Source organism: Ostrea edulis, chromosome 4 (genome assembly GCF_947568905.1).
Source record: "Ostrea edulis chromosome 4, xbOstEdul1.1, whole genome shotgun sequence".
Lineage (NCBI taxonomy): Eukaryota > Metazoa > Mollusca > Bivalvia > Ostreida > Ostreidae > Ostrea > Ostrea edulis.
The window spans coordinates 80811771-80830772 of NC_079167.1; the positions used below are offsets into that span (position 1 = coordinate 80811771).

At 32.9% G+C, this 19002-nt stretch overlaps 1 protein-coding gene across 3 annotated transcripts; it reads right to left on the reverse strand.

Moving 5' to 3' along the window:
* Positions 1 to 190: 190 nt before the first annotated feature.
* Positions 191 to 18706, reverse strand: LOC130054382 (uncharacterized). 3 transcript variants are annotated; one of them, XM_056163911.1, is made up of 6 exons: positions 18574 to 18677; positions 16102 to 16466; positions 12099 to 12239; positions 8485 to 8524; positions 3048 to 3321; positions 191 to 1752 (listed from the first exon to the last, which is right to left on the reverse strand). In XM_056163911.1, the coding sequence occupies exons 3-6, from the start codon at positions 12125 to 12127 to the stop codon at positions 893 to 895; spliced, it is 1203 nt and encodes a 400-aa protein (XP_056019886.1). In that variant the 5' UTR covers positions 12128 to 12239; positions 16102 to 16466; positions 18574 to 18677; the 3' UTR covers positions 191 to 892. The 3 variants fall into 3 exon arrangements, with proteins under 3 accessions (XP_056019886.1, XP_056019888.1, XP_056019885.1); XM_056163913.1 differs by lacking the exon at positions 16102 to 16466 and adding an exon at positions 11441 to 11523 and having other exon boundaries at positions 194 to 1752; positions 18574 to 18706; XM_056163910.1 differs by lacking the exon at positions 16102 to 16466 and having other exon boundaries at positions 194 to 1752; positions 18574 to 18706.
* Positions 18707 to 19002: the final 296 nt, after the last annotated feature.

Below are 19002 nucleotides of genomic sequence, written 5' to 3' on the forward strand. Positions count from 1 at the left end.
TCCAGTAATATACCGAAATAAAGTGATTGTATCTAACAGCGTCCAGTAATATACCGAAATAAAGTGATTGTATCTAACAGCGTCCAGTAATTACATGTATACCGAAATAAAGTGATTGTATCTAACAGCGTCCAGTAATATACCGAAATAAAGTGATTGTATCTAACAGCGTCCAGTAATATACCGAAATAAAGTGATTGTATCTAACAGCGTCCAGTAATTACATGTATACCGAAATAAAGTGATTGTATCTAACAGCGTCCAGTAATATACCGAAATAAAGTGATTGTAAGTAACAGCGTCCAGTGATATACCGAAATACAGCATGAAAAGAAAACAATTCGTGGATCTCTACCTGGCATCCTCGTATTAGTTACAGCGTGCGAAGCAAAGTAATTATACCCAAGCATTGAAATGCATAAGGGATTTGGACTTGCGTGTAGATAGAAAAATGTATTGTTTAAAAGGTTTGTAAGAACACAATAAGCAAATAAAAAACATTATGAAAGATCGTGTAACGGTGCGTATCTCGACATTGATCGTGGTATTGTAAACAATTTCACGTCCACTCTGACACATAAAGGTAAAACATTTGAAATGTTGAAATAGTAACATGCATTAAGCTATTTTATATCAGAGTAAACATACAAATGTAGTTCGGTTATGTTACCTCGAGATCTTACAAATATTTCCGTATTGAAAATCAGTTTTACTAAAAGCTACTTTTGTTAGAGAAAAAAAATGTCTTTCCTTGAGTGACATATTCATTATTCATATTGTTAAACATTTTTGTATTGTCATTTTTCATCAATATTTGGATGATCTCCTATACTTAAAAAAACCAAACATTTACTGCATTTCGACGTAAAACAGACTGAGGTCGATGGATGTTTTACTTTTGTTCCTGGTGTTTTCCTTTGAGGTCTTTTTTCTTGATTGCTTGTCTATGAAATCTCTCTCTGAACCCTGTATCACCGAATCTGCCCAAATATTCCACTGATCCCAAAACATTTCCCGGGTCTGTTTTAACATACCAGGAAGAATCGTCACTCCCCGTGTCCCTTTCATTGAGGAATGGATTATAACTGTGTTCTACAGGGGATGCCGGCACTTGTTTCTGCTTGTTGGCTTCCTCCAGCTTTCGCTTAGCGCTCAATCTTTTGCAAAAGCAAACAAGTCTCGACATGTCTTTCATTTTGCGTAGTTCACAGGACAGACTTTTGAATTTTGGTAGAAGTGAATCGGCCAGAACCCCGATAGCCTCTCCGTTTTTGATTTGGGGTTTCAGCTGTTCCCAGCCCTGCCTGGGATCGCCACACTGGTTTATATCATTCAAGACCTTCGCAGTGATGATCTTTTGATGATAACATTTGTCAATGATTACACGAGGGTGTACGTTTTCAATGATTCTACACACGGTACATTGTATTCGCCCGTCTTTCTTTTCTTTGCACATAATACTGAGGGACCTTTTCAATGACGTATGGAGATAATTATAGTCTCTTTCTATGGCGTCAACAAAACTTAGAAAGGTGTCATGACCACGCTGCTCCAACTTCAGGAGAAGGCTTCTAGTTTGATCTCTTCTTCCTCCCTGCCTTTGAATATCCTCAATATCGCTTGAGGTTAGAGCATCTTCGGTGACCAATCTGTCTAGGATATCTGTGTTGTTAAGGTCGACATCGTTCAAAATGTTCTCGTGTTCTTGAACTAGAACATCTTTGTAAACGTTAGCACATGCGCTCGGGAGATCTGTAATGATAAAGTCACATATATCTTAGTTCTTTAGACCACATGACAAAAGTTTAATTATGTATAGTCGTCTGCTGTAATTCAACTGATGTACATATACTCATGAGATCTTTCTTTTTATGTTGTGTTTGCAAAATTTACGAAAACTACTTTCCTGCGAAAACTACTTTCCTGCGTCAATTACACATGTCAATGTTTTATTACATTATCTACCAGTGTGAGATCGACTTTACCCATGTGAGACAGCCATGTGAGATTTTTCTTTCTCACATAATCACCAGTGTGAGATCGACTTTACCCATGTGAGACAGCCCTGTGAGATTTTTCTGTCTCACATTGCTGCGACGTCATTTGATTGCGACGTCATATATTTTCTATGATTTGCATTACACAGTTAAGTAAAATATTTTGTATTGTTTTCTTTAAATTCCATTTTGATATAGCTTTACGGTGGACAACCTTGCTTTTTTTTTAGTTTACAGTGTAAATTATAAGTTATTGTGGATCTAAGAGGGGTGGAGGATGTAATATTGTTTGTGAACACTTCTCCTATATGGCTTATCTGATAGATTTGAAACTTTGTACAATGCTTCATTGTCATTTGTAGATCTCCATATTGTCGGGACAGGAGGATCCAATTATTTTCCTAAAAGTTATAGTGGATCTAAGAGGGATGGAGGGTGTAAAATAGCTTGTGAACGCCTCTTCTCCTATATGGCTTGTCCGATAGACTTGAAATTTTTGTAAATACTTCAATGCCATTTGCAGATGTGCATATTGTACGGACATGAGGATCCACTTGTTTTCCTTAAAGTTATAGTGGGTCTGAGGGGTGGAGGGTGTAAAATAGTTTGTGAACACTTCTCCTATGTGGCTTATCGGATTTCATATTGTTTATGTTCCTGCTCATGCTTTCTCCTCCATACCATACAGTACATTAAGGGGAGGAGGTTTCATTTGGAGCACTTCCAATTTGGGGAGCTGGGAAGACATTATTTTTTTTTAAAACAATCTCTAGTTAGGTTTTGCATTGAAGTTGAAATGTGGATTTTGATAATTTTGAATTTTCGTGAAGCTCTTGAATTTATGCACTAAACTGTGGGGAAAATGTGAGAAAAATCTTGTCTCCGCGGTGGAATTTTCCGATTTTACACTCGTACTAATGAAGGATTCTATCAGTCTCTCACTTGGCAGGACTAACTGTCGCTGACATAGATCGCAGAAGCTACTAGCAAATAAATATATTTACATCGGCTTTGGCAAATAAAAGTTGTCGATGATGAAATTTACATTACCTTCCATTTTTATGCTAAACGATCCGTCGCTGCTGCTGGTGTCTAGATCATCCTCGCTGTGCCAGATTGCAGCGCTCCTCTTCAGTGGTCTGTTGCGACCAAATGTTGTGGTGGGACAATGATGACACTTGGCGCCGCTATTTGGGACCCGTTTCCTATAATCGTCATTGATCTTCTTTTCAAGACTAAATACTCGCCGTGTGAGGGTATCTAGTTTTTCATCGGTGACTTGAAAGCGGTTCAAAAACTTTTTTTCTAAATCTTCAAGCATTATCTGCAAACACAAAATAGAGATTATTTCTAATTTTCAATATATATTTCTTTATTGCTGAAGACATACATACATGCAACACTGAACTTTTTTGTCTGTGGTGTATACGTATATATTTTCATTCTTGTGGGGATCCAGGTTAAAATAGGTCCTCAGTACCCCTTGCTTGTCGTAAAAAGCGACTAAATGGGACGATCCTTCGAATGAGACCGCGAAAACCGAAGTCCCGCATTACGGCAGGTGTGGCACGATAAAGATTCCTCCCTGCTCAATGGCCATAAGCGCCGAGCATAGGCCGAAATTTTGCAGCCCTTCACCGGCAATGGTGACGTATCTATATGGGTGAAGGATTCTCGAGAGGGACATTAAACAAGATACAATCAATCAATTATTGTAAAGAAATGTATGCGCTCCTGTCCAACAACAAATCATCATATCTGAAAGAAGAGACCCGTTGTCCAAAGCGCTCATCTGAGTTACTTTGCTCATCTGAGTTACTTTGCTCATCTGAGTTATTTTGGTAGAAATATGTTAGGATTTTGGGCCCCAGCTGTGTCTACATATCAAACCATACTGGATGTCTCTATGCTGTGACTCCATATCAAACCATACTGGGTGTCTCTATGCCACACGAGACTTCCTGCCATAATCTATCTCTTTTGAAAAATCAACAAACAATACTGTAAATTCCTAAATATTCGCAAGGATTTTATTATCGCGTGATTTCGAAGCATCACTCGCGAATTAAAATTACTCGCAATTTTATCATTATATTGCTAAACTGCATGTAAAGACTCTTGATCAAAGAGATCTCGCAAAGGACAAGGGACGTTATTGGCTATATACCGCCGAGATTTTTTTCATTTTTTCAACTTTCATACTATGCTTAATTATTCTTTTTATTTACACAACTAGGAATGTTCTTCTAATCCCACTTACATGAAAATGACGTAATATTTTATTATGACGTCATGAATATACGCTAAAGATGAGCTGTTTAGCGGAATCTGTTGATTTGAAATAAATTATGAATAAACTTTAGCAAAAACTAATACTTTTGCATGCAACAACCAGATTTATATTTTGCATGTTTAATTATCCATTAATATTCTTCTTTCATTATCAATATGGTGTCGGTTGTTGGCTGCAAACAATATGAATTTTAAAAAAGAATGAATGCGAAATCGGCTGTTTTCGATACACAAAGTCAATATTTTGCATGTTATAGAACTGAAACAAAAACTTTTGCATGCAACAACCAGATTTATATTTTGCATGTTTAATTATCCATTAATATTCTTCTTTCATTATCAATATGGTGTCGGTTGTTGGCTGCAAACAATATGAATTTTAAAGAAGAATGAATGCGGAAATCGGCCGTTTTCGTTACACAAAGTCAATATTTTGCATGTTATAGAACTGAAGCAAACTGTTCCATCATTTAACCTCATAAACTTTTACTTTCTTTGCGATTTAATAAATACATGTATGTCCAGTCAAACAATTAATGCGTTATCTAGTTTGCCATAAAAATATGCACCCAATAAATGCAGATGATGTCTGCCTTTCGAGTCACGGAGGCGGATCAAAAATCCACCGCATGATGAATGGAAATTATTCTACTTTCGTTTTTAAAGGTCACGGGAATATGTTTGGACGTCCTGTCTTTTCAAAATAAGATTATTTAAGAATAAATTGCATTAAAAAATAATAAAATCAAAGACACACACAGACCTTTAATAACTCGAATTTATTTTCTTTTTACAAAAATCGGACCAAAATTCGTTCATTTTCGGCAAAAATGGGAATTGATACGTTATATCTCAAGAGCTAGATAGTTGGGATGTCTGTTACTTTTTTCGCTAAATTTTAAACTATCTTTTATACAAATATATCAAATATAATGCGGTTGTTTTTTTTTAAAGCAGTTTTCTTACATCATTTTTTACGTACATGCATGTATGTATATGTGATGCATGTTGAAATTAAATATTACTACATTAGTAATTAGATATTGATTCCAAAGGTTCTTAAAACGGTTTAAATTAAAAATAAAATAACAGCAAATCATTATTTATATCTTCCAGCGAAATGTGGTTTCTTTAAAACGTCGAAAACCTGTGATCGACTTGAAACTTCGACCATTGTGGTGCAAGATTTTTTTTCTATATCGCATATGATTGATTGATTGAATATTGTTTAACGCCCCTCTTGAGAATATTTCACTCATGGAAACCTCACCACTGCCGGTGAAGGGCTGCATAATTTAAGCCTATGCTCGGCGCTTATGACCATTGAGCAGGGAGGGGTCTTTATCGTGCCACACCTGCTGTGACACGGGACCTCAGTTTTTGCGGTCTCATCACCGCCCCATTTAGTAGCGTCTTACGACAAGCAAGGAGTACTGAGGACTTACTCAAACCCGGATCCCCACGGGTTCATATATACATGTATATGTAATAGATGCACATTTACAGGTACACATATATAACAAAGGTAATTGGGCAGGATGAACATGTGTATATATACATGTATAGATATAAATATTCAGACACCGTAGTATCGAGGAGGGGTTGCCCTTCCACTTTGAGGGGGGGGGGGGTGATGTTGACCATTCCCTTGCTATGGGAACAACTTGACCAGCCTAATGACACTTCAACTTTTATCAATCTTATAAAATATAAAATATATGTGTTGTGATGATTGTTACTAAAAGTTTATATTAGTATTAACGTACGCCCCCTCCATGATTAGGAATACTGGAGTATAACCGTAAGGTGATGTAGACCCCCCCCCCTCTCTCTCTCTCTCTCTCTCTCTCTCTCTCTCTCTCTCTCTCTCTCTCTCATGTCAAGGTGTTCTGGATAGGCCTGGCCCGCACATTGAAAAACGAAAACACATGCATGATATTTATCAAATTCATTTTTATAAAAGGTTTGTTGTAGTTACATATACTGTCTCTTTGAAACAGACACGTAGCATCATTTATCGGGGGGAGGGGGTCGAAGGATAAGTTGGTAGTTAATTAGCAAATGAAAAAAAACCTTTCTGCCTGATCTTCGAATTTTTAAATCGTCGGGGGGTGGAGGGTTATCCTTCGCTACATGGGTTCAATTAATAATTTTAAGCCTATTTTTTTCTCATTCAATACTACTATCAAGAATAGGGGGGGGGGGGGTCACTCAATATATCCTTATTCGCATATGAAAATAAGTGCCTGGGAAAAGCAGTTACATATACCACATTGTCTATACATGTACTCAAACAACTTCCCAGAGTCCGTTCTAGATTTGGACTGAATGTCGGTGCATGCAATGACATGCCCACTGACTGATGTATTTTTATATTTATCAAAGATGAACACTATATGGAGAGAGAGAGTTGGAACTACTTTGTTGACCATTTAGGGGAATGTAAAGATATAAACACGGACACATTTTTGTGAGGCTTTTAAATACATTGGACGCATTTTTGTGAGGATTTTACATGCATTTGCTATATGAAATATACCATCTGAAGTTACATGCATATTACTGTACCCAAGAAAATGATATCCCATTCATGCAACATAAATTTGTATCGTTTAGTATATGTACATTTACCACACTTTATTCAATATATTTTGTAAATACCCACAGCATATTTTATTGGTATGTACTGTAACATGTATATTGCATACACATGTAAGCAGACCTGTTATATGGTCCTTGGTGTACATGGCATAACAAGTAATTTTATCCGACTCAATCGACGTTTTTAATCAAAGTGTTTATGACCAAAAAACAAAACCAGGAAAAAGAAAATTCAAAAGCCATTTTATTTTTCATATTTCATTTGAATAGGAGGACATCGAACAGCACCTTCGAAAATATGATTGCGTTCTACTGAACAATTTTTGACAAATACACGCATTATTTTCCTCACTCTAATTAACACAAGATTCTTCCGCAAAATGTCTATGACCACGATAAAGTTACATGTAAATGAATTATGTATTTTCCATAGCATGCCAGTTTTCAATTGTCTTTGATCTCAATGAGTATTTTTATTTTAAAAAAATTAAATTGTAACTTTTAGAAAAATATTCTAGAAGAATCAGGGGACTGTAAATCCTATAAGGTCGATGACGTCGTTCCGAAAAAGCGACCGTCGGAAGATAGCGTCAGAGTTAACAATGCAATATTGTAACGTTATTTTCTCAATATCAGCAACAAGTAAATGGTACATGTTATATATGAATGAAACGAGAAAATTATCACCTTTCTACCTGCAAAATATGATCGGTTTTTGAAGTGCGGCCAATTTTGGCCAATAACGTCCCTTGTTCTTTATGTTCTCGCGATTTAATGTACACGGGTCACTTTTGCGATATTAAGAAGGAGTCTAGCGTACGTAGTGAGAGCCCCCGAAACAGAATAAAATGGCAGACTCTTGTGCATTTAAAAGAGGTCGGGTAGTTCTCATGTTTGAGTCGACGGACATTGAGAGTTAAGAGTAGGAGAGTGAGAATTACGATCCCAGCGATCGATATGATATTTTCCTCAGCTGTATTTTTGCTTCATAATCATGGGTGTTCCATGATATCTAATAAAAATCTGAACGCTGAAATTATTAACCATCATACAGATGGTAGACGTTTATCTGTAAAGACTGTTAAGTCTTACATAAATATTGCTATCCAAAATTGGTGCGATGTCAAAGGGTTGTATTTACAAAGAAGGTGTTTTCGATAGAGTAGTTTTCTATTTAATTACACGACGTTTAAAAGATTATCCAATAGGTAAGCCATATTTTAAATAAAGTACGGGAAGGTCTGCAAGTGCAAGAAAAAAGTAAACTTCCTGGACAGACCGGAGCGCAACGTGTGCATCATAACTCTGTTGCACTGTGATATGAAGATGTCGACATACATCCTTTCTTCACAGTTTACAATTATCTAAATTTTCAAGAGTTCGACCACGCCAAATACTAACAGATAATCGTAATTTACGGCACTACTCGACTTACAATTTGTAAGTCAATGGGTCATTTGCGTGTCTCAATGAACCAGTCTGTTACAGAAAAATTTCACAAGGAAATAAAGAGAAATATATAGTAAGCAATTGGCACGCTGACAGTTTGCTTGTTTTAAAATTGTAAACAAACCCATCAAAATAAATAGCTAACCTTTAGCTTTTCCACAATATCTCCAGATCCCTCTTCAAACCTGTGGAAGAAAATCAGACTTTGCTGAGAATATCAGTCTAGTGTGTGCAGATTTTTGGGATCATTTTAAGAAAATATCTTCTGAAAATGAGTTTTATTTTATTTACTATGCGACAGTGTATATTACAGTGCGCGTGTGGAACTTTGCCTGCCGTAAATGGTGAATTTTGCAATTTTATTATTCGTGTCTAGTTTACTGAATTATGAATTGATATTGCCAACATTGCGATGTGTACATGTACAATGTAGAGACTAATAATGTCAGAGCCTTATGTCAACACAGAGATTTCTACGAAGTCGCCACGCTATCGTATTACAACGTCAATATTACGAAGTCAACAAACATGGTATTTTCATTGACCATTTTGTCACCACCTTTTTTCAACATCACGCCCATCATCCATTAAATGAAGAGACGGTGGTGTTTATCGAACACACATTATAACATTCTAAATCTTGGACATGCTTGTACATACTATTCGTTTCACCATATTGTCGGTATACTTTAAAAACGGACAACTTCTTTATTTCTGTGAGCCACAGGCTCATTGGACATACATAAATACAATTGTAAGTATGTATATATACAAACAAAAATGACGTGGAGAGTGAATAGACAACAATGTTACAACGATGCACAATTTAAATTAAACACCTAGTTTCACATCATACGAAGTAATGTCGTGTGAGCGATTATTCCAAAGGCCAATAAACTATGAATAATCACTAGCATCGATAGCTATGTACATGTATGAAAAGGCCGAAATATGAAATCATTTTCAAATATGTTTGGGGAAAAAAAGTTAAGTACAGTGTAGTTTGATTAGCATAGGACTAGAGTTGACTTTGTCGTTTTCAAAGAATTTTTTTTTATTTATAGGTTACTGTGAACGTTTTATAACGACTTTTTATTTATGGAAATTTTCATGTATATCTGACCAGTAAATGTGCTTGGATATAGATACAAGTCCCCTCTGTAATATATATACAGGTATTCGGTAGATATATCTTCATTTGTATCAGTTATATAAATGTTATATTGTAAAAGAGTTTACAAAATGAGTTAATCAAGCATTTAGATTTTATAAAACAAGGCACAGGGGCTAAGTCCGCCATGGACTCGATTTCTGTGATTCCATGAATAAGTTTTGGGCCCGAACTCTGCAATACCATAGATATATATTTATGGTATCACAGAGTTCGGGAACAAAACGGGCTTAGCCTCTGTGAAACAAGGAACATATATGTATTCCAATGTCAAGCGCTCAATCGAAAATACCACGTGCCGAATATATACTAATAATTGCAACGAATTACTATACTTTGTGTTTTATCGAAAACATGGTAAATAAAATAATTCTGTCAAATCTACAACTCGCATTTAACCTTTAGCTAAGCCACGGAAAATATTAGTCTATCTTTATGGATCTTAAGACCCACCTCTGAAGTTTCAACACATCTGCTTTTTTCAGAATTGTACATTGTAAATAGGATAAATGATTTACTTGCCAACATCTTTTATAGAATACAAAATAAATATCTACTTCCAACCACCAGATCTCCACACTGAAACTGTTTTTATTTGATTTAACGCCTAATTTTACACAAAGTATTCAATGGCGTTGTACATGTATAATATAAAAAGCTTTAAACGAATAAACAATACATCATATACATGTAAACACACTCTACATATACTAAACTAAAAACATGTACATTAAAACTGTCTAAACAAATGTGTCTTCAATTTGGCTTTAAAAGTATGTAATGATTTGGACTGTCTTATCTCTAGTATTTCTGAAGTGTACTTCACTTTCAAAATATTCCGTTTATATTGATACTTTATTTTAAATTTGAAACCAGTTGAGTATGTATCTAATAATTAAACCGTATATAAATAGTTAAGTATGTAATTAATAATTAAACTGTATGTAAACAGATAAGCATGTATTAATAATTAAACTGTATATAAACAATTAAGTATGTATTTAATAATTAAACTGTATATAAACAATTAAGTATGTATCTAATAATTAAACTGTATATAAACAATTAAGTATGTATCTAATAATTAAACTGTATATAAACAATTAAGTATGTATTTAATAATTAAACTGTATATAAACAGGTAAGTATGTATTTAATAATTAAACTGTATATAAACAGGTAAGTATGTATTCATAATTAATCTGTCATGTATTTAATAATTAGACCGTATATAAACAGTTAAGCATGTATTAATAATTAAACTGTATCTAAACAATTAAATATGCATTTAATAATTAAACCTATATAAACAATTAAGTATGTATTTAATAATTAAACTGTAAATAAAGAGTTAAGTACGCATGTAATAATTAAACTGTATATTAGCAAATAAACATGCATTTAATAATTAAACTGTATATAAACAGTTACGCATGTGTGTAATAATTAATCTGTCACGTATTAAGGTGGGTCCTTAGTCCTGAATTTTTGGGGTTTAGGTAGCATTTTTTTGTTTGGAATCAATAAATCAACATTCAGAGTAATGAAAAAAGGCAAAACAGTTAAGGGTTTCCATATTAATTTTCATTACATACACTACTAAAGTCATATACCCCGATGTAGATTTTTATGAAATTCATTGGAAACAGTTATTTGTTGTTATTTTAATATAAAAACAACAAAATATTTTTTGAATTGCATTTATTTATCGGGAAACATGTCAATAGCTAAAACACATGTCATTTTCAATATGTTCATGAAGTTTTAGAATAATATGTGCAAAATTATTGAATTAGCGTTATTCCCCAAAATGCTAAAAAACAAACAAATGTGGACGCATTTTCCTTATAGCATGGTTTACATATCATTTTTTCTGTTTATATTAGTAGAGTTGCATCTGTTATAGTTATTCATGGGGAAAAATCCATACCTTTCCTTAATAATTTCAAATCTATAGCTTCCAGATTATGTATACCCCCATCAAAAACTGAAGTCTGGCACCATACAGCTGAGCTATTTAAAATCACTCGGGATTAAAATGTTATGTAATTTCATGAAAAGACACAAATAATGATTCCTTATCACCTTGGTAAAATGTTTGTCAAAAATAAAGGAAATCTATCGCATTATGGACTTGATAAATAATTGAATGAAAACAGAGTTATTGTCCTTGGATTCAATATTTTGAAACATATCATTGACTATTCAAATATAACGAAGAATTTTGAAATATTTTATGGCTAACAAGATTTTTTACAATAACTATTGAAAAAGATTCCAACAAAATTTATGTTCCTATCATTAAATCATTGACTTTGCAAAATCCTATGACGTCACAGGAGTGTGGAACTACGTTAAATCATTAAACTGTATATAAACAATTAAACATGCATTTAATAATTAAACTGTATATAAACAGATAAGCATGTATCTAATAATTTATCTGTCATGTATTTAATCATTAAACTGTATATAAACAGTTAAGTATGTATTTAATAAATAAACTGTATATAAACAGATAAGCATGTATTTAATAATTAAACAGATAAGCATATCTTTATTAACAAGTCGCTACTCTGTTTACTCACCCCGAGTCAGCCTTTTGTAGACCCGCCATGATTGTTTGCTTACAGAGATCGGGATATTTTCTTATCTAATATATCAACACAGGTGTTGTCTTTTTTCCCATTCGGTGTTGAAATATATAGGATGTCGTAGTTTACCCACATCTATCAATATGAAAAAATGTAGATAACAGTGACCAGTTTTATAATTCCCATGATGATAATGATAAAAATAGAATTTATATAGCCCCTTATATAAAACAAGTTACTCGAAGGCGCTTTACAAGGGTAAGAAGAGGAATAGAACGATAAAACAAAATCCAATGACAGTATGACATATTAAGATATTATATCTGTAAATATATCAAAATAAAACACTATAATTATCAAAATAAAACACTATAATTAGCATCGATAGCTAAAATTGTTTTTAATTTTAGTGGTGGATTTGAGGGAGGGATTATTATTATTATTATTTTGCCTTTTTATAATGAATACAAAAGTAAGAATAGGGCAGATATACTAGAGGTGGGATCAGGTGTCTAGGAGGAGTAAGCATTCCATGTCGACTGGCCACACCCACCATGAGCTCTCGATCGGGAAAACGGAGTGTTGATTCGTAGTCAAATCAATGTTATATTTAAAACATAGATATGTCATTTACACCTAAAAATGATCAAAATGTCCTTGATCTTAATATATCTTTACTCAAACCATGAATGTGAAAGCAACTCGATCACCGCTTACATGTAGTTTGGGAGCATAAAAAATTCATTGTAATTGAGTTCATTTTCAATTATATGTAAATGAATTCATTCCATGTTTTTTTTTAACTGTGTACATTTTAATTGCAAACATCCCAGAATTGCATTTTAATTCCACTCCCTAATCCCATTGAAAGCATAAAGTATAAAAGAAATATGAATATATAATAGTGTTAAATCTAAAGCAAACTAGCATGGCACCATGCCATGCCCTTTTTGGCTGGCACCATGCCCTTTTTAATTGCACCATGTCCTTTTTTCTCTATTATAAAATTTTTAAAAATATTTGTTAATATAAACAATTGTTCTTTATTTCACAAGGTTGATTGAAAAGTTTAAAAATCAAGGCAGCAGGTACTAACTTTTAAAGAGGCTAAATGATTATTCTATTACTATCATAGTATGATAGAATGAAAGTGTCCCGAAATTGTCTTGCTGCGATGAAAAGTGCCCTTTTGAACATATGATAGGTGTGCCCTCTCTTTAATTTTCCATATAATAATATTTAATAAAATGTCTACAAAATTCTTGATACTATGGTCAAATTAATATACAATGTAGTTTTATATAGTGGATTTTCATATCCCGCACAAAATCCCCAGGACGTGCTCTATGAACCTGTGATTCATTTCCAGGGATTTTTTTCCGCAGTATATACTTCGAAGTTTGTTCAGTTTAAATAAAGACGATGAGATACACTGTTTTAAGACGGAAGATATCTTTTAAAATAGTTGGAGTTATCTGACAGCGATTTACAAGAACATAGCGTAGACACCTGACTTTATGATTCATACCTTTTGATTCATTCATCCATTTTTAATTTGCAAAACTGTCCTGTTAATTCGCGAGTGCATTCTTTATCTATCATATCTTTGTAGGGATCCGGGTTAGAATAGGTCCTCAGAATCCCTAGCTTTTCGTAAGAAGCGACTAAATGAGGTGATCCTTCGGATAAGACCGCAAAAACCGAGACCCCGTGTCACAGGTGATGCACGATAAAGATCACTCCCTGCTCAAAGGCTGTAAGCGCCGAGCATAGGTCTAAATATTCCCGCCCTTCACAGGTAATTTTGACATCTCTATACGAGTGAAAAACTCTCGAGTGGGACGTAAAACAATATACAACCAACTAGATCTAAATGACATTTTGCACTTTTATCAAAGACCCAAATCACAGTTTTACTATTCATATACATTATGTTTGCACAGTCAAGTAGAACTTTGTAACTTAAAGAGGCTAGCACCTGAGTTTTGTTATATTGGCAATTTTTTGACAATTCTATATTGTCCAAATAATGTAATGTTGACTTATACTTTGAAAGGGAATTATAGAATTAAAAAGAAAACGTGGGTTATGGTGCTTATTATCGAGCTACATTTCCCAGACCTATCACTATAACATGTAACAAAAAGACCAAACGATAGAAAAAAGTGTGGAAAGCTGCCAGGGATGGGACCCTGACTAAGCTCCACCTAAATAACAATATATATTCCCTATTACATCTCGCAGGATGTAGAAGACGAAAAAAAAACTAAGAGAAATACAAGATTATATAATCAGATGAGAACAAAGTTATACAAATGTAAATACATCATTTCTAGAGGATATGAAAGTATTTCGTGACAACTACCCAAAGGGCCCTTCTCACACTCCAGAAAGTCTATTTTGACCCTGGGTAGTCATGTAAAAGGCAGATCATTTCCCTTTACTTTATTTGTACATGATATAATTAGTATGTAATACAATTTGTAATATGAATATATAAGATTATAAATTTTTTCTACAATTCTATCAAGAATATGTGAACACGTTACCTTGTTTAATCTTTTGTACACAGATACATTGAATTCAAGGATTCCCTTTACATGATTTCGAATGTCATAAGTTAATTGCTCTTTTTTTGTTTAGTATTCTACAATACATTTTATATTTGTAAATTTTACATGCAATTAGTGATAAAAGATTATTTAAAAAGATTGTTTTCTCATTGATTTCCCCAAAAAATAACCAAGAACAATGTTTTTTCATGAAACTTGAAAATTCAATATTTTCTCAACAATTTTCCAAATTTCACAAACATTTTTACATTTCAGTACCAGATGCTCATTATCCTCTTTTTCCTTACATAGTGAACATAAATCCATATCATTAACTTTCCATTTCTTTTACATAACTCGGTTGCTGGTTAGATTGTTCAACAACTTGTAATTGAAATCAGCAATGTGGGTGTAAAAAATACATGTATTACATATTTTTTGTTTATATATTGCACTCCAAGACTGTTTTGAAACATTGAATTTTTTAGAATAAAAATTTTGGTGTAGAGGAGGTACAGATTTCTTATCCCGATAAATATCATAGAACATTTTACTTGAGAAATTTTTCACACGTACAATTCCGTGATTTAGCAGTAGAAAGTACGAATTATCTTTTATATGTACATTTTCATATATTATATTTTGAACATCGAAAGGTTGTAGTAATCAATTTATCTGCAAACCATTCTCATCCACCACGTCATTCACGTATTTCAGACCACTCTTTAGCCATGATTTTAGAAATATGGGTTTATTTTTAAATACCACAATATTATTATTCCATAATGGTTCCCTCTGTATATTGTTCAAACAATCTAGTCTGTTCCTACCCTTGCATTCATTAAAAAATGCGAACATTTCCTTGTCAAACAAAGTTTGATATTAGTGATATTAGTTTTACTTAAATAGTCAAAATCATAATTGTTTTCCAAACATATGCTATTCACAAAATGGTGTAATGGATTTCTTTTATGATACTCTTAAAGATTTAATTTTTGATAAGATATCTACAACTCTAATGATAATTCCGATTAATGTATTTTTTTTTATTCTATCTCTCTTATTCCAAATGAAATTGTAAATAAGTCTTTGGATTTCTTTGATAATGTTTGTATCTGGTAGGTTTAATATCGAAGCTATATATATATACATAATTTTAGATATTGAAAGACTATTAATTATGCAAACCTTGCCAAAAATGGTTAGTTTCTTGTTTTCCAAGATTCAAAAAGTTTCTCTACATCGCTGGTGATTTTTGTCCAATTATTTCTCAGGCACATTTCTTTATCATGGCCAATATATACACCTAATGCTTTTACACATGAAACATTTACATAAACATTATGAATTTTCTTAAATCTGTTTTTTAAAGGTCCAGTTAATATGCATTCTGTTTTTGACATATTTAATCTCATACCCGAAACATTACTAAAATTACTTATCACCTCGAGGGACTTCTCTAAAGACTTTTCTTTTTCCATTGGAAGGGTAGAATCATCTGCATGCTGTATCATCTTAATGTCTTTTTCCATTCCTTCTTTTTGAAACCCATGTATGCTGGGATTGTTTCTTATTGAAATTCCTAATATTTCAGCCACAAAGAGAAACAAGATTGCTGATACCGGACATCCCTGCCTTATACCCCTATGCATCATGCAAGTTTTAGATATCCATCCATTATTTTTCATTCTGAAGATTGGATTTGCATATAAGATGTGAATCCATTCAATAAAATGTTCACCAAAGTTCAATCTTTTCAGTACTTCAAACATAAAATTCCACTCAATTGAATCAAAGGCTTTCTGAAAGTCTAAAAATAAAAGAATAAGTTCTTGATTATTTTCTTCACAATAATCAAAAATGTCCAAAATTAATCTTGTATTTACTGCGATATTTCTTCCTTTTATATAAGCTGTTTGATTTATTGATATCAAATCATCTAGCAGTTTTTGTAAACGCCTGGCAAATACAAAAGCTATTATTTTATAGTCTGTGTTGGTAAGGCTAATGGGTCTATAATTTCCTAGGTTTTCTTCGTCTCCGTTCTTATAAATTAATGTAATCAATGATAATCTCTACGTAAAATACATTGTATTTAAATCAAAAATACTTTGTAAAACACAATAGAAATATTGTTTTATTTCTTCCCAGAATGTTTGATAAAATTCACATGGTATTCTATCCAGACCAGGAGATTTATTGCTTTTCATATTTCTGAGCATTCCTGAAGTGAGGGGAATATTTCTAATTCACTTTTCTCCTTATCTGTCAATGTGAATTCTAAGTCTATAGTATTTAAATATTCATCGTCATCCGTGATTTGTATATTATTTGTTCTACATCAATTTTCATAAAAATTGTTTAGTAAAATAAGATAAGATATTGTTTATTTCCTCCAAGGTAATGGAGAGGTATGAGTATTTGACAACTAGAACATTATATAATTAGATATGAACAAGAACAAACAAACATAATTATATATGTACGAAGTTACATTTTACGACAATCAAACAAAGAGATTTTTCAATTTGAAAACGTAATTTGAAACAATTTGAATTACTTTTTTTTTTTAACTTAACCGTCTCTTATATTCACTTACGATTTATTCGCATACACTCGATTTATCTGGTGATGTCAACACAGTATAAGGCACACAGATCAATCATTATATCAAATAAATGCATCCTCGTATAACAATGTGTCTCATAAAAGTTTAATGCTAGTAGAATTGAAATTAAAATATAACTTTTTTCTGCACTCACGAAAAATTAATGGTCAAACTCTTCGAATAAATTTTTGGGTAAATTGATACATATGTTTTAAGTTCGGTGTTATAAAAAAATATATAATTGGATATCAACCAACTGAATAAATTTACAACATCGTCATAAACATGTTCAACTGGATAGTTCGAGGTAATAAATGTTTGATGTTACGATAAATGATTAAAAGATATTAAACCTGCATACACATGTAAATATAAAAATCCGTGATAAAATAAAATAAATTAGCCACCAAAAATAATAATGAAAATAAAAGAGACAATTGATGAATCGAACCTTTATCCAAATAGCTCTACTTACAAATCACCTTCGTGGCCAGCGTTTTAGACCGCTTAACCAGCTTGCTTACAATATTCATGTTGATTTTTAAAATCATGTATGCTATACCGTCTTCAATGTAAGAGACTTGGAATATTTTGTTTTTAACCAAACGCTATTATTTTGTAAAAGATTTTTACATCTACAGTGGGCCTTGAAGACTAAAAATTGTACGTTTTTAGTTTTTCTATAAGTACAAAAAAAATGGAGAGTTGAGCAACAACGCTGAAATTTTATCAAACTCGTCTATAAAATAGTCAACTATGGCCCTCGTTTTCACATTCCAAAATTTTAAATAATTTGATTCCTCGTGCGTTTCGATTGCGACCCATGGTAAACATACATACTTTAAACCTAACTGACGAATTCTAACTCTTTTAGAGAGATACTTCTCGCCTTGTACAGTAATGGAGGGCAAGGTCATTGATTACCGGTCTCCAATTACCTTTCAAAGTATTCAAACCTTTCCCCGTCTGGAGTGTTAACGCACCACTTCTCAAATATCAAATAAAAAGAAGAGCCCTACATGCTAAATTCTATTCTTAAAAATATGAAAATGACTTTTTAAAAGGCATTTTCCATAAGCATATGTGCATTGTGTACACAAACGTCTCTATCGACTTTCAATTACCAAGTTTTCACATTGTTTTTTAGGGAAGTATTTAACGTTTAAAACATTCAATTTGTATCGGTACTCTGCTGAATTTTAAAGCAGTTAGTACGTACTATTTACCAAATAATTCACAATGTCAGTTAATACGTACTATTTACCAAATAATTCACAATGTTTTTCTATCAAAGCTGCTGTTTACTCACCCCGAATCCGCCTTCTGCAGGCCTGCCATGATTTTGCTACCTACCCAGATCGGAATATGTTCATATCCGATATAGCTGCACAGGTGTCGTCCGTATTGTTGCCATGACACGGTTAAAATCTTAGCAGGTAGTCGTCTGATTCAAGGGGGACAAATTGTTTATCTGTAGACTGTATCTCTAACAGACTTGGCTTGAGCCCTTACTGCAATGAATATAATGCAGTAAATGTATGTACGATTAAAAATTAAATAAGTGAGATATATTTAATGAATTTCTATGCTGAATATTTTTGAAGATTTTTTTCATATATCATCAAAAGACATGTACAGCTAGCTTTTAAACACATAACAGTAATTTTAGTCATATATAGTATATATCTAATATATATCATGATAACAATGTAAAACTAAAACATGACTGAGTGTTACA

Excerpts from the sequence above, each read along its gene's own strand:
- LOC130054382 (XM_056163911.1), bottom strand. The coding sequence starts at position 12,127 with ATGGCGGGTCTACAAAAGGCTGACTCGGG. Across the intron at positions 8,525-12,098 it reads CTACAAAAGGCTGACTCGGG|GTTTGAAGAGGGATCTGGAG; the intron begins GTGAGTAAACAG and ends TTTCTTCCACAG. Across the intron at positions 3,322-8,484 it reads ATATTGTGGAAAAGCTAAAG|ATAATGCTTGAAGATTTAGA; the intron begins GTTAGCTATTTA and ends TTGTGTTTGCAG.